At 36.8% G+C, this 17,112-nt stretch overlaps 1 protein-coding gene across 2 annotated transcripts; it reads right to left on the bottom strand.

Annotated features, from left to right (window-relative positions):
* Window positions 1-9,440: 9,440 nt before the first annotated feature.
* Window positions 9,441-14,823, bottom strand: s100s (S100 calcium binding protein S). 2 transcript variants are annotated; one of them, XM_007230538.4, is made up of 4 exons: window positions 14,743-14,823; window positions 12,582-12,643; window positions 12,068-12,221; window positions 9,441-10,848 (listed from the first exon to the last, which is right to left on the bottom strand). In XM_007230538.4, exons 2-4 carry the CDS (start codon window positions 12,602-12,604, stop codon window positions 10,645-10,647), a joined length of 381 nt encoding a protein of 126 aa, XP_007230600.1. In that variant the 5' UTR covers window positions 12,605-12,643; window positions 14,743-14,823; the 3' UTR covers window positions 9,441-10,644. The 2 variants fall into 2 exon arrangements, with proteins under 2 accessions (XP_007230600.1, XP_007230601.1); XM_007230539.4 differs by lacking the exon at window positions 12,582-12,643.
* Between the last annotated feature and the right edge of the window lie 2,289 nt (window positions 14,824-17,112).

The raw sequence follows: 17,112 nt of genomic DNA, 5'->3' as shown, positions 1-17,112 counted from the left end.
TATCATCAACTGAATATGGCTCAAAAACTTGATGATCCAAAATTGCTTTTAAATAAAAAATGTGCAATTAAAATATGTATTGTTTATTAGTACAGTGATACAGAATAATGAATGTACCTCTTGGCTGGTTAAATGGTACAAATCTGTACTTATTGCTGTTAGGAATGACTTTGTACTTCAGAGGGAACAAATCTGACCCTGTAAAGACCAATATTGTACCTTTGAGTGTACCCTTGAGTACAAAAAAGTGCTCATATCGTACCTCTGTTTTTTAGAGTGTAGAGAAGCATGACTTAGTCTTAAATGTAACATACATCCGTATTCAAAAAATATATGTAATGATACTTCAATATATATAATGATATATAATGATATTGAACATTTCAATATATATATATATATATATTGTATGTAACATTATTATAGCTAATTTGTACATCAAATTATTAGAAATAGGCAAATGAGGACCAGAGGTTGCACATAAAAAATACTAAGAACAGTTTTTTCATGTCCAAAACTAATCAAGTTATGCTTTCTAATAAAGAATTTTACTTTCATTCATCACTCAATGAAACATGTTTTCAGTTGCCTGCTCTTTTATCTTCATAGAATGAAGCAGTTTGGAGTGGCAGCACATGAGCCAAAGGTTATCTTACTCAATGGCAAGTGACAGCTACACGGGAATAACCCCCCCTGCATTGGTTTATGAAGCCAAGGGCTTCATTCTGCTTCACCTGATACCTTTTGGATGGGTTGCTGGAACTATCCATCCAGCATCAGTACCTGACCTCTCTCATACTCTCGTGGATGAATGTAATCAAATCTGCACAACATTCTTCTCAATATTACTCATGAATACCAATTAATTCAGAAAAAAAAGTTGTAGAAGAAGATGTTTTCAAAATTTTTGCTAAAACTGATGTGAATATTATTTACAGCTCTGGAAAGAATTAAGAGACCACTTCAGTTTCTGAATCAGTTTCTCTGATTTTGCTATTTATAGGTATATGTTTAAGTAAAATTAACATTGTTGTTTTATTTTATAAACTACAGACATTTCTTTCAAATTCCCACAAAAAAATACTGTCATTTAGAGCATTTAATTGCAAAAAATGACAAGCTTTCAGACCTCAAATAATACAAAGAAAACAAGTTCATATTTATACAGTTAAAGAGTTCAGAAATCAATATTTGGTGAAATAACCCTGGTTTTAATCAAAGTTTTCATGCATCTTGGCACGTTGTCCTCCAGCAGTCTTACACACTGCTTTTGGATAGATTTATGCCACACTGGTACAAGCAGTTCAGCTTGGTCTGATGGTTTGATGGCTTGTGATCATCCATCTTCCTCTTGATTATATTCCAGAGGTTTTCAATTTGGTAAAATCAAAGAAATTCATAATTTTTATATGCTCTCTTTTTTCTGTAAGGCTGTATTATGATATTATTACAGTCTTCTCACAGCTCGATTCAACCCCTTTTAGTAGCATTTACCTTTGTTCTCGCTCCAGACCTTCTTTACAACCTTCTATGACCTTTAGTTATTTAAAATGTTTTAAAAATGTAAGTACTTGTGGTATGTAACAAGCATGTTAAAAGCTTGTGTTTGAAAATATGCATGCATATGTACGTTTCTGCTCTTTACAGCCTGGGTATGTTGTGCATGCATTATCCAGTTTGTGATCTGTGTTGGAATGCGAGTGTGTTATCTTGTACCTCCTCCCTCATGTCCAGCCTTCATGTCTGTCGTCATGTTGACAGGAGAGCCGTATGTCATGATGAGGAAGGCGCAGACAGAGGAGGTAGTCCTGTGTGTGAGGTAAGCTAAGGTGTCTGTCAGGCCTGGTCCAGACAGCCTGGACAGATAACAGTGACAGGGATCAGCGTGGTTCCTGGCCGAGTGTGGTCAGACGACACCGCACCGTCAAACCGGCCACAACAGGCCTAAGCCAGGCCTAAGCCATGCGGGTACTGACACACAAGACCTAGGCATCATGGGAAACATGCTACATAACATGCTATTTATTTGATTTGTTTTTTTTTTGTGTTTTTGATTGTAATGTGTGTATATTTTCCATCCAAATAAAATACATTGATCATCTATAACATTAGCACCACTTGCATAATATTGAGTAAACCTGACAAATCTGACTGATCTGACTCCACAAGAAGGCATCCTGTAGTAACTGGCACCAATACATTAGGAGCAGATCATTTAAAGGAGAACTCTGGTGTAAAATTGATTTTGGTGTAGTAAAACATAATGAAGAGTACTTACCTTTGTTGAATAGCCCACCTCCATTCTCCCGCAGCTGTCCGAGATCCAGGTCTTTTATTCCGTTTGTCCCAACATGCTTTAGAATGGATGATATGGGGCATATTTTGCCCCTGCAGATATATCACTTTTTACATCGTTATCCAGGCTTAAAGTAGGTCTACGTCTCATTGGTAGGATTCGGAGGGCCTTGACATTTAAAACAAGGCATTAAAAGTGCAGAAGAAACTTATTGAAAACTCCTGTTTACATCCCATAGCGTAAGCTACATCTCCAGGCACCGCCAGTATCACTCTACTAATCATAATTCTAGTTTAAGATGGCGGCATCCGGAGATGTAGGCTATGCTAGGGGTTGTAAACCGCGCTTCTTGTGCACTTTTAAAGTTATTAAATGTCAAGGCTCTCTGGATTCTTCCAATGAAGTGTGGAACTTCTTTGAGTCAGGATAACAGTGTAAAAAGAATTTTTTCTGCAAGAGAAAAATATGCCCCATATCACACAGTCTAAAGCATGTTTGGACAAATGGAATAAAATTAATAGATCTCAGAAAGCTGCAGGAGAGAGGAGGTGGGCTTTCCAACAAAGGTTAGTACTCTTTATCATGTTTTACTACACCCAAAGTCAATTTCACACCAAAGTTTTCCTTTAAGTTCTTTAGGTTGTGAGGTGGGGCCTCCACAAGCATCAGGGAGCCATTGGTTCATTAGTTGTCCTTCTCTGGACCACTTTTAAATATGTTAAATAGTGAATACAGTGAACATCTCACAAGACCTGCCTGATGTTTTGGTGATGTTCTGACGTAATTGCCTAGCGATCACATCTTGATCCTTGTTCTTGATTTCTAAACATAACCATTTTTTCAGCTTTTAACAAATCATCTTTAAGAGCTGACTGTTTACCTGCTGTCTAATACTGTATTAAACAGACCTCGTGACAGACGTAGATGATTGTAATCAATGTTTTACTGCACCTGTGGTGCTAATGTTATGGCTGATCAGTGTATTTGGCAATAGTGTAGTTTTCAGGGATTCAGAGCTGTCTTGCAATCCAGGAAAGGATGTTTAAGTGAGGGATTCATATGTGACTGAGCTTTAATAAATCTATATTTGTACAAATATAAAATTTTACAATATGTAAAAACACAAAATACTTCAATGCAATGCAATTTCAGTATAACATTAAGTTTTCTTTAATTTTTCTTTTTTTTTTTATTTCTATCCCACTTTTTTTTCTACCTATGCCACTCACTCAGCTATATCCCCCCTATCTCTAGCAAAGCCCCACCACCAGGAGTGTGAGGACTAGCACATGCCTCCTCCAACACGTTAAACCAGCCACCACATCTTTCGGAACTGCTGCTAATGTAGCATCACTGAGTAGCATCACAGCGCACTCAGAGTGTTGTCCACCAACCCAGAGGGGACAAGGCAATTGCGCTCTCTCGGGGTTCCTGTAGCTGATGACAAGCTGCATGACCGGGATTCAAACAGAGATCTCTTGATCATAGTGACAGCACCTTAGTTCTCTGGACCACTCGGAGCCCATAACATTTAGTTTGAACCCCCTTTTTTGCAGTACCTTGAGTGGCTGCAGTTTTGAAAAAGTAAAGAAAGAAATTTATAAAGATTGTTATTTGATTTGTTGGGGAAGTTCTGAGTTTGCCACATGAATGTTAACATTGTCACTTTAGGTAAATAAATAAATAAAAACAGCAAAGTGCTTATAAATACAGTTTAATGTACTCTTCTAAATGCACTCTGAACGAGCTCATGTGCTCGCTTGCACGTCATCAGGTAGTAAAGGATGCCTTGTGGGTTGTTTACATATTTATAGAAGGGGTAGTATACAGTAAACAAAGTATTCTATTATTAATAAGTTAAAGGTGCTGCTAAAAGCATAATGTTTTGCAAAACAAAAGTTTCATTTTGTAAAAAAGGTTTTGGGTAATTTGCCACAACAAGATTGAAATAAAAATAAAGTAAAAATAAAGCAAAGATTGTTTAAAAATCTGAATGAATAACTGATAAAAAAAAGCTAAAACTTAATAAAATGCACAAGGACAAATAAAAGATTGAAAGAAACGTAAGAAGAAAGGTTTTAGATCACTCTTGGCAGTAATAAAGGGCAATACTAAAGACTGGAAATCAAGGGGAAAAGTTTGGGAAATACAGCAGTTGGTTGGTGTGGTGTAGTGGATAACATCACTACCTGCTAGTGAGCTACAACCTCATGGGTGATAATGCGCTACACCAATTGAGTTTTTGGGCAATATTCCTAACACTTCATTGGCGCACTTCTGTAATAGAAATAACCTTGTAAGTCACTCTGGATAAGAGCATCAGTTAAATGCCATGAATTACAACTTTATGCAGATTACATGTACATCAGATAAATCAAATACATGTCACATAATTCTTTATATTAAACCACAACAAATATCAAAACTTGCTACTGATTTTACAGGCTAAATAGAAAACCATGAGATGGCATCTTTGAGTACGACCACGTCAGCAGCATCTAATCAACAACATCTTGTTGATCAGATGAAAGGCTTAAAGATGAGCACAATAAGTTCTTATCTCATGTCACTGTCTCCTCCTCTGAGAACATTCAGTCTCCATATGTTAAAGAATCTTTATTTGAGTCAGTGTCTGTAGTAAAGCTAAAAAGCTGAGAAGAAATGAGTAAATAGGTAGGAAGGTCTTCTGGCCTTGGTGTCCTGTGGTTCACGCTCTTGTGGCCCAAGCTCACTTCTTCAGTTTCAGTTCTGCCCAACAAAGCAACAGTGTCTTGTTAACAGCCTTCAGGAGAACATCTGTCCCTGGAAAACATCAAAACCATCCTTTAAACAATCTATATGGCCTTAATTGCCATTGAAACACAGCAAATACAGATACAATTTCATTACACTTGAAGGTTTATTTGTCCTTGTAATTTGGTAAATAGTACATTATTAAGATTACTTGTCTTTAACACTAAAATGAGAAAAAACTGCTATGACTGCTATGAAGGAGTTAGACTTGTACTGCCACCACCATGCTTCATAGTAAGGATGGTGTGTTTGTGGTAATGTGCAGTGTTTGGTGTAGCATCTTGTTGATGGGCAAAAAGATACCTCTTTTTTCTCCTTTAGAATAATGATGGGTATCTTAGTGGCCTCCCTCACTAGTCCCTTTTTTCTAATAGTCAGAAAAAGATTATTTAATTTTTTTTTTGTGAACTCTTTTGAAAAGACAAATTATATATATCAGGAAGTGCAGCAGAGAGGCAAGGAGGCAGACGTAAGAGCGAGTCATTTATTAACAACAGAACACAGAAACAAAAGGGCTATATATACAGAAGTAAACAGGAATCAAGAAACACCTGCGGACAGGTAACAAGGAGAAGAGGGGGACAAGGAGAACACAGAGCCACATGCAAGAAAGCACATGGCTAGGAAAACACGGGAAAGACACAGAACCGGACAAGAACAGGAATATTGACCATGATTCCTATTAGAAAATACATAAAAGTGGAAGATATCCAAGAGGATGAACATCCAGCCAAACAATTTTCATATTGGTTTAACATCAGTTGCATGTTAAGGTGAGGAAATGCCAGTTCCACCAACAGAGTACGACTTCCCTGGGCTTTGTAACCAGGGCAATGGGTGTGACCACAGACACTACTAACCTAGAAGCTAGAGATATGCAAAATATTTTTATATTTGACCAGTTTCTACAGAGAATTTATTCTGGGGCCACTCATTAACTGAAGGTACTGTCAAATATGCCTCCATCCTCCTGAATTTACTTAAAACAATACAAGCCTTTCCCCTTGTAGGGGATGATGGATAAATAAAAGAAAAGTCGGCATAAAAATAATAATATATATTTTCAATTCCATTAATCAGCCTACACTGATTGAAACTGAAATACTCAATTTAGATGTGAAGGTTTAATTAATAAAAATAAATATAAAATGTCTTTCATGGGCACAGTTTTAGTAATGAAGTAATGAAAAGCAATCACAAGAAAGAAAAAACACAAAAACACATTTGTAATGTAACATTTTTTACTTGCAACCACTTAAACATTGTTACTATTATTAATAAAAATGTTTTTTTACATTCACCTTGACACTTTAAAATCTCCCTGTGTAAAGTGCGCTGAATAGTTGAACAATGAACAGTGACACAGTGATCTGCAGCAAGATGATGTTGTAGGTGTTTGGAGCTGGTCTGTGGGTTGACTGTGACTGTTCTCACCATCCTTCTCCTCTGATTATCTGAGTTTTTCTTATCCTGCCATTTTAGGTCTTAACTAGAACTGTACCTCTGGTCTTCCTTTCCATTTCCTCACTATGTTGCTCACAGTGGAAACTGACAGCTGAAATCTCTGAGATAGCTGTTTGTATCCTTCCCTCAAACCATGAATTTGAACAATCTTTGTTTTCAGGTCATTTGAGAGTTGCGTTTTGAGGCTCCCATGTTGCCACTCTTCAGAAAAGATGCAAAGAGGAGAAAAACTTGCAATTGGCTCCTTCACCCTTTCTCACAATTGGATTCACCTGTGTATGTAGGTCAAGGGTCAATGAGCTTACCCAACGAATATTGTGCTCTAATAATTAGTGCTGAATGTATTTAAATCAATTAAACGACAAGAGTGCCTACATTTTTACACCTGCCTAATTTTGTTTCAAGAAATTATTGCACACTTTCTGTAAATCCTAAAAACTTAATTTCACTTCTTAAATACTTCTGTGTTCGTCTGCTAAATGATATATTTAACTGAAACTGCTGATCCGAACAATCAAGTACAGAAGCTTAATGAGAGGAAGTTTCTTCAGACTGTAGGAATTTGCCCAGGAGCCTGAGAATTTAGACAGGACAGGTATGACAAGAGAGTGCATCCAACACACACACACACACACAAACACACCAGTTCAAACTCACAAAGGCATGCCTGCACAGTACACACACAGACACATTCATACACATTTGACAGTTTCAAACATTCAATTTTATTTTATTTGAAGCATTGCACAGCTATTAAATCTCATTTACCTTCTTCTTTTAGTCTCTTTTTTACTACTTTCAGTCTCTAGTGTGTGTTTTTCCTAACATCTGTGTGTACAGAACAGGTTTAACAGGACAGGCAGGATGTGAGTAAGATCCAGGATATGCTAAAGCAAGCTGCTTAGAGTTACTCACACACTCAGAGGGACTCCCCAGACTCTCCTATTCTCATACAGAAAGAGTTCAGAAAGGTGTGTCGTGACTTTTTGTATTGATGCAAATAACTTTTATTTACTGCAGTGAGTAAAACATTAGATTTCACTTCTTTTTTTTTTGGGGGGGGGGGGAACTTCTAGACCTCCCACACATGATGTGCTACAGTCCTTAATTACAAGTCCTGACTTGTAATAAGGTATTTTGTTCTGTGTATATTAAATTTATTTAAATTTACTTAAATATTTGGTGTGCCTCAAGGTTCATTAACATTTTTTCCTGTACTCATACAGTCATACACTGCCTCGCCAAAAAAGAAAAAAAAAGTTGCCACATTAAGTTTTCCCCAATATCTTGCAGCATTGATGATGGTAGAGTCTGACCACTGCACAAAACCTTCTCCAGCACATCCCAAAGATTCTCATTGGGGTTAAGGTCTGGACTCTGTGGTGAACAATCCATGTGTGAAAATGATGATCTCATGCTCCCTGAATCACTCTTTCACTATTCCAGCACCCATGAATCCTGACATTATCATCTTGGAATATGGCCGTGTCATCAGAGAAGAAAAAATCCACTGATGGAATAACCTGGTCTATATTCAGAATATTCAGGTAGTCAGCTGACCTCATTCTTTCATCACTTACTGTTGCTGAACCTAGACCTGAACAACTGCGGCAACCCCACATCATTTACTTATTAAATCCAGGTGCAGACTTTTTTTTGGCCAGACAGTGAATTTCATTCAGATTAGAAGAAAGCATAAGGGCTGGGCTAATAGCCCTAGCTATTCATTCTCAAAATTTGTGAATATTATTACATGCTTTGTTAAAATTTTAGTCATTTAATTAGGGATGTGCCATTTCGTATCATACGCAAAACTAACGCCAACATTTTTAAATATCGTGAACAATATTATACCCTGAATTATCATGCCATATCACTCACCCCTAATTATCACATCATGGTACTACTTTTTGCTGTTTTTAGCAACAAAAAAATCACACTGTTCTTATTTCCCATCATACAGCTCTGGAAACAATTAAGAGACCACTTCAGTTTCTGAATCAGTTTCTCTGATTTTGCTTTTTTTTTTTAAGTTTATGTTTGAGTAAAATTAACATTGTTCTTTTATTCTATGAACTACGGACAACATTTCTCCCAAATTCCAAATACAAATAATTTTAAAGCATATATTTGCAGAAAATCAGAAATGGCTGAAATAACAAAAAATACACATAGCTTTCCGAACTCAAATTATGCGAAGGAAACAAGTTCATATTCATAAAATTTTAAGAGTTCAGAAATTAATATTTAGTGGAATAACCCTGGCTTAATCCCATTTTTCATGCATCTTGGCATGTTCTCCTCCACCAGGCTTACACACTGCTTTTGGATAACTTTCTGCCACTCCTGGTACAAACAATCAAGCAGTTCAGCTTGGTTTGATGACTTGTGATCATCCTTTTCCCCCTTCATTATATTCTAGAAGTTTTCAATTTGGTAAAATCAAAGAAACTCATCATTTTTGTCAGAGCTGTATGTCTACTAGAGACAGATTATATCTTATGTCCTGTATCATTAATTTTACTTCAGTCCTGGATGTATGGAGATATTTGGAGTGCATTATAAGCATCATAACATTCTGGATCTTTGCCTTCTCTTACAAATCTGATAAAATTTTGTATTTTTTAATATCGAGGTGTGCCATATCATATTGTATGCAATAATACAATTAAAGTTTCATTTTGTTGCAGTAGTGTATTCTTGAATACAATTTTCTGTTATTATTATTTCATATCACCAAGATATTCCATGGTCTAGGTGTTGTTAGGTTTTCATGTTTTAGTCCTTGATCAGAACTTTTTTTCACAGTAATACTAATCTCATTCCCTTAAGTCTGGAGAATAGAAAATAACAATTAATGAAAGAATACAAAAAGGCATGAGCCCAGTGAAGATCAATTAGGCATCTTTATTCTAACGAGAAAGAGAAATATTAACACTTAACAAAACAGGCTACAAAATAGGTGCCAAGGAAGAAGCAGAACACATTCCAATATTAAAATTGATAGTATTATTAGTATTGCATGTATGGACACCATTCACACTGTAAGCATTCATCTTCTCCTGGATGTGGTCAGACTTTAAGCATTCAAGAGCGTATATTTTTTTGTCTTCCTTCTCTGTGAGTTTTCTCTGGTGTGCTTTTAAAGTTACACTCTGTGATTTTACAGCCAACTTGCTCACTTAATGTTTCTCACTCAAAACATCTCGTTCACAAGCATTCTTGAAGACAACGTTCACTCTACACAGTATTGTGGCTTTTAGATTTTACTGATTTATAACATGCATTTTGCACACGTCATACAGATTCTGATTATATATTTTGCTGCGATTGGCTGTTGTTTTTCACATTTTAAAGGATTTCACAGTTGATATTTACAGAGCATTTTGAAAATCAAGTGAAAGAGGCTTCACTTTGCACTTTCAAAATCATAGAGTGTAACTCTAAAAGAAATCTTTCCAGTTACCCAAAGTATTATTTACTTTAAACAGAACTTGAGTGCTTTTCTGTGGATCTGGGGTTGAAGAATAGGTTTAATTGTAATGCTGAAAGACTACTTGCTTATGTTTCCTTTGGGAAAATACATTCTTAAAAAAAATAAAGGTGCCAGAGCGAGCAGTTTGGTTCCCTAAAGAGCAATCAAATATTTTGAAAGTTCTTTAATAAACCACTATAATACTTTTTTGAATGGGTAGTCCACTTATGGATTATGGGTTGACCCCACTTATGGACATGGATGTCAATGATGAGACCAGGAGGGTTTAAACATGGGCCCCATCTGGGTTCTACACTGAACCAACCAATTAGAGCCCATTCCAACTTGAACCCCACCAAGCCCATGCTCAACCCCTGTGAGCCCCACCCATGTGAGCCCTACGTGAGTTGGAACCTTTACTTTTAAGAATGTATTATAATGGCAAAATTGATAACTGATGGATTCAAGGTCTAACACAAACTAGAAGGATGTTCTGAAGGACCTGTCTGTTGCTCCAGATAACAGAAATGGATGAAACACAGTGAGCTCTCTTCCTCATTCTCTCTTCTATCTCACAATCTGCCCATATTTTCCACATCCCTTCCTCGTACCCCTGTTACTCTTTGTTCTCGCCCTCTGTTGAGGTGCCACCCTTGGCATCGGGCTTCACCTTGGGAGGTGGGCTGTCGAGGAAGAAGTCGTTGCAGGCCACAGTCAGCGCCCCCATGAGGATAATAAACTCGGTGAAGTCCACTTCGCCGTCATTGTTGGCATCCAGGTCGTTCATCACCCGCTCCACTGCGTCTTTATCTTGTGCATTCTTTAAATGACGAGAGATAAGTGTTAATGTTTGCTGGGGATATGCACTGGAGACATCAGTGTCACATTCTGAATGTAATGTCATTGGATGTGTATTCAGAATTTTTACAAATGAAAATAAAGCAGGATTACATGGGTTGAATCAGTTCTCTGGTCAGTGTGAATGGCTTGAATTGTTTTTTTTTATGCCTCTACTGTGTGTATATATATGTGTGTGAGAAAGCATTCAAACTATGTCTCCTAAATGCAATGAGCATTACAGCACGTTCCAACATGCTACTGAGCACAATGGGGGCTTGTCTGATGGTGAACTTGAGTGTAAGGGTATGAAAATATGCTTTTCCATCTCTTTTGCTACGCGAGTAGCCCTGTCAAGATATATGTCGTTGTCATAAACTCAACTTAAAATAAGGGTGTGCTTTCATTAAGTGATGCAGTTGAAGAAACACCTTTGGTTCCACAAGCAATCATATTAGTGAAAAACATACATATATATAGACAATATTCATCTGATGTAAATGTTAATTAGGAATTTAAAGGTTCCTCTTTTCTGCAGCATCATTTAAAAACATTTTGTAGTACTTTTTTTTGGGTGTAAAAGCCTTATAACTCCATTTTTATTGTCAAAAAAATTGAAAACAGCTGCCTTTTACATTCTACAAACATCTAAAAATGTCTTATATTTACGAATTAACATTTTTAAATTCATACATATTTTGAAACTTCTTTTCTATTTACTAAAACTCACTTAAAATGTAACATGCAATAAAGTTCTCTTCTATAGTGCTTTTTTAATTAAAAGAACCTTTGGTCCTATAGGATTATTTTACTATGAAATTTTAAACTAAATATTCGAATTATGTAAAAAGAAAAAATTAATAATACAACAACAACTTTATATTTTAATTTACAGCATCAACAAAGCACCAGGTGGTATTTTAGATTGCCTGTAGACTCTGTTATATTCTGTTTTTAGACGTGTTTGTGAAGTTGCTTCATTTTAGGCTTGAAATATAAGGCTGTATCTTACTCTGTATCTGTTTTTACTCTGAAGTCTCAATTAGTTCCACAGGCCTAGAATATATGAGGATATTGTTAGGGTTTTCTGCAACCAGATGAAATAAAAGAATGAAAGTATTTAATATTTTTGTTTAAGTTTCTTTTAAACAGTTCTTTGTGCTTCAGTCAGGCATCATCATGCATGCATAGTGTCCTCTCACCCCTAGGTAGTTCCCCAGCTCCTCTGTCAGCAGTTCCCTCAGCTCGCCTCGGCTGAGTGTGTACTTGTCCCCCTCCTTCCCCGAGTACTTGTGGAAGGTCTTGATGAGCATCTGCATGGCGCTCTCCAGGTTGGAGCTTGGTTCTTTGGACATGCTGTCAAGTCATTCACAGAAAGGTCCAAAGTTAGACACACAGGCCGTGGTGCGCCCTTCTCTAGGCCCAGCCGCATGTGTGGTCACATGACTGGCATGGGCAGAGCTTTAGCTCTAGTGAAATGGCACACAAATATAGGGTGGTGGTGGGAGGGGGGTGTAAACAGAACGGTTTCAAATATTACAGAGTAAAGGACTAATCTTAAAGTACCTAAAATGAGCCAAAAACATTAGAAATGGATCTCCATCACTCTCCATAGCTTTTTTTTTTACGAGTTTTCTCATTTGAAAGTGATCAGATGAAGAGATAAGGGATCTGGGCAGGGAGGAAAAAGGGGCTCTTGAAAAGCAACATTCTTACACATCGCATTTTGAGCGAGGCATCTTGGTTCTTCTGTCTCCAGGCTCGCCGAGCTACTGTGGCTATATAGACACAAACACAGTCATTGACCAAAGAAATGATTCAGAGAAAGAAGCAAAAGTCAATGGAGCATGAAAAGACGATGAGAAGTTAAAAACTTGAATGGAGAGAACAAGTGGAGTGAGATAAATACATACTGAGCATTCTTCCAAACTCTACAAGCAAAATGTTAATTATTTAATTACAAATCTTAAGATGTATACCTTAGTTACTAGTTACTTAGTTACTTGGTGACACTATGAAAGTAATATGTTTGGAAAAAGAGAAGGATGTCTTCCCCTCAGTCTCGGAAAGTTATTCCTTGCCATGGTTGACCATTGTATAATTTATTTAAATTTTTAATTGAATTGGAAATACGGACATATTTAGGTGTGGGCCTACAGAAATTCCATTAGCCCAGAAGAGCTGATTACTTTCCCAGCAGCCTCATTCTTTCATCCTGTATTCTGACATCTTCATTATAGAGATTCATTATTGTAGCCTAATGTGCTGTCAGCTTATGTAACAAAGGTCACATGATAGTAAAGAAAACCAAAAACGAAACCCAAAGCTGTTAAAATGAAGACAAAATAATAAGTATGCCAAGTTTTCTGCAGGACCTTGCCAAGAAAACAAGACAAAAAATGTACAGCACTTACAGCAAAGATACATCTAATCATCCAAATCATCATCCACTTATCCTAACAGTAACCAACTGACAAAAACATTTTTGGGAATTAAAAACCCTAATAATTGTCTTGAACTTAGACCTAAAAAACACTGGTTTTATTTAGTTCACTGATGTACAAACTACTCTATCCTCTTTTTAAAATGTTTCTCCTCCTAGCTAAAATAATGGAAAATATAGAGTAGTTCCACTTTCATGTTGTCAAACTTTTTTAGTACTGTTTTTAATGGTGTGTGTGCATAAAATGTATTCAGTATGCCCCATATTAGTCTATAACTGAAAGTGTGTTATGTGAACGTCTCCTTCTTTTTAAACTTAAATTCTGTTTCCCTGTAACAATAAAATTAATTACGGAACTGTCCCGCAAATAGTAATCTAATGACCAAATCAGACAACTCTTTTTGGAATAGTGACGTCTTCGCTTTTCGCTCCACTGCAGGTGCTGCGGATGTAGAGCGGGCTCATTGACGTCAAGTCTAAGACAAGGTTACTCAGCTGAGGGCTATTCGTCTCCAGTGCCCATTTCAAGTACTACACCATCTAATTTCACTAATTAATTCACCAAAGTGGCGGTCTAATTAGGCAGCTCAGATGGTAAGGTGCAGGCCTGGAACAAATACCTGCGGGCACTGTGCCCTCATGGACTGGAGTTGTATGACACTACTTTGCAAGCTACGTGGAGCATGTTAGGATGCACCCCCAACCACCACCCCCACCCCACACACAAAACCCACCCACCCACACCCCAAAAAGGAAAGAGCGTGCAGCAGTTTTGGCATTAATGTGTATGGCACAAGGTCATAAGGTGAAGCAGTAACATGGCTGTGAATGGAGGATTACGCTGCATTAGTGGAGCATGGAATCTTAGCAAGATGTAGAAATATGGCACATGCACAGAAGACAGGAAGACAGCAGGTAATACGATGACAGCTTAATTAGCATTAGAGGAATCAACTGGACAAAGTACCACAATGAGAAGGCACAGCAACTAAAGCAGTGGACAGTAATGTAATACTGTGACCTAGTGACACCAAAGAAATAAACATTCCTTTCCATGCGTTCTGGGTTGCTGACCTCTTTTTTTTTGGAGTTTAGTTTAAGTCACAAAAAAGCAGAAACAAGAAGAGAAGAAGAGATTCTTAGGGGTCTACGGAACCCGCTTAAGAAAACAATAAGAAAGAAAAATGTATAAAAAAGCTCTGAAAAAAGAAATGGTTTGGTTAAATTCAACAAACATCATAACATCATCAGTGTATCTTATCATACCTTCAAAATATAAAACTAATAGTTACCCAAAAAAAAAATACCCTACTAGTAACTCTACAGTAACAAGAACGCTAAAAAGCAAAAGCTAGACTGATCTGAATGAGCAGTCATCTGCGAAAGGATGCAGGAATAAGGTGCCCTAGCTCACTTCCAAGCTGTCTATCTTACCTGAGTACTTCTGAAGAGCCTCCTTTGTCTGCGATGAAGAGCAAGAGATACGGACAGATAGTGAGAGAGCGGAGGAATGGATGAGGAGAGAGTATCTGAAGGGCTTAAATATCAATCACCCCCCCTCCTCCCCTCCCCTCCCCTCTCCTGTACATCTCCCTCAGCTTCAGTTTCCCTCTTCTCTCTATGGTCCCTTCCTCCCTCCCTATACGCTTCACTTGCTTTGATCACATTGTGATGCAAAAAGAAGAGTCGACACATTGAGACTCCACAGGCAAATTCAGTTAGATTTGCAGTTGTTTATTGCTGTTTAGACAGGGTTTATATACATTATATTTATAAATGATACAGCGTGGAGGATGAAGACGATGTATTTTGAGTTTTCAACAGTTTTTACAACTCTAAAACCTAATCTATCGATTTAAGCTGTGGGAATGACAATGACAATGACAATGGACCGTACAATATTCGATAAATTGAGTACCACCCTAAAAATGCTAACAATGTATTTGTTGGTTACAAATTAATTTGTATTGGTTACAAAGTATACAGAGACCATTTCAGTTTCTGAATCAGTGTCTCTGATATTCTAAATAAAAATATTGTCATTAAATCATTTATTTTTAGAAAATGAGAAATGGCTGAAATAACCAAAAAGATGCAGAGCTTTTAGACCTTAAGTAAGCAAAGAAAACAAGTTCATTTTCATAACGTTTTAGACGGTTCAGATATCAATATTTGGTAGAATAACTGTTTTTTATTCACAGTTTTCATGCATCGTGGCATGTTCTTCTCCACCAGTCTTACACACTGCTTTTGGATAACTTTATGTCACTCCTGGTGCAAAAATTCAAGCAGTTTAGCTTGGTTTGATGGCTTGTGATCATCCATCTTCCTCTTATTATATTTATAGGTTCTTAATTAGGTAAAATCAAAGAAACCCAACATTCTTTTCCTATAAAGTTAAATGTTTATTACTTATTATGACAAATCTATTGTATATGATTCTATAAAGCTTAATTTTCAATTATTCTTCAATACCATTTTTTAAGAGTGTGTATAGATTAAGTTTATTCAGTATTAACTGTATTACTCCACACCTACGGTTCTGTGCTATGTAAAATCACCAGTAGGTTAAGTGTTGGCTGCAATAATGCATAATAATAAACACATTATTAAGACCTATACATGGTCATATTGATTTCTATTAGTTTTAATGAGAGTTAACTGACTTATAGGGGGAGTTTCCAGGACAGGAATTAAGCCTAGTTTTAGACTACATGTTTTTGTCTCAGAAAAAAATCTCCATTCAACATGCTGTGGTAGTCCAAGACTAGGTTTAATTCCTGTCTGGGAACTCCCAGACCCCATACATTTTGTAGCATAAGTGTTTAATGGGTTACTTCAACGTGTGTACTTAATTCTAAAATAGATGCTAACAAGTGCTATCCACTTACAAACTTTATACTTATTAAGACATTTCAAAAGCAAACCCACATTTGGTTGTAAGAAAATGGCTTAAAAATAACCTAGAAGTTTTAGCTTGTTCATGTTTTACTATTAAAATCCTTGAAAATATCCCTTCTTCTAAATTTGGGACTCTGAAGGCTACTAAAATACAGCTAAGCTAGCTTTTTGTAGCCTTTAGCCTAATTAGCGGTGACTTAAAGTACTACTACTATTACTACTACTAATAAAGCGTAAACAATGTCAACAAAGCACACCACTAAGCTAACTCTTAACTCTCTGTGCTGTAACACTGTGCTGACTGCATGGCGCTGGCATGGTGGCGTCCCATATCGCTTTTCACAGTGAGGACGCATTGCTAATGCTAACGTAATGGAGCCCCACGTCAGCAGGCACACCAGACACATCAGACACACCAAAAGCAAACAAGACAGTAACATAGCCGTAGAGGTGGTTTTACATAGCCCAGATATATAAACATGATCTACCTGCCTAACTAACTGTACCCACACAATTGTACATGAGTGTACAGAACACATTTTGGAAAGATGTGAGGAATTAAAAAGCATACTAAAGCTATAGTTTGCTAATAGTACCTAATGGTAATCCGGTGACATTGCCTCTGTATCTGTGTGACTACCTGGTGCTTTATATCAAATTTTAATGGCCAGTACTGCTTAAGCCATGGTTTATTTATATCTATGTGTTGCACAATTCAGTGGAACTTACCGGGTACTAAACTATCACTTATAGAAAGCAAATGCAAAGCTATTGATAGATGCTATTTTAGATTTCTGAAGAACAACAAAAAAAAATTTTCAAGTTGTACAATTTTAAGCTGTCAATAACAAAAAGTAAGCTGAAATAATGAGCAGACAAGTAAAACATGGATAGCTGCTGTAA

The sequence above is a fragment of the Astyanax mexicanus genome, chromosome 3, assembly GCF_023375975.1.
Source record: "Astyanax mexicanus isolate ESR-SI-001 chromosome 3, AstMex3_surface, whole genome shotgun sequence".
Classification (NCBI taxonomy): domain Eukaryota; kingdom Metazoa; phylum Chordata; class Actinopteri; order Characiformes; family Acestrorhamphidae; genus Astyanax; species Astyanax mexicanus.
The sequence above is the reverse complement of the archived record's forward strand: the minus strand, read 5'-3'. Positions and strand labels throughout refer to the sequence as shown.

What these genes read in the sequence shown, in the direction of transcription:
- s100s (XM_007230538.4), bottom strand. Translation starts at nt 12,604, where the DNA reads ATGCCTCGCTCAAAATGCGATGT. An exon ending in CCTCGCTCAAAATGCGATGT is followed by an intron (nt 12,222 to 12,581) that starts GTAAGAATGTTG and finishes ATGACTTGACAG; the next exon opens with CATGTCCAAAGAACCAAGCT. An exon ending in AGCTGGGGAACTACCTAGGG is followed by an intron (nt 10,849 to 12,067) that starts GTGAGAGGACAC and finishes CGTCATTTAAAG; the next exon opens with AATGCACAAGATAAAGACGC.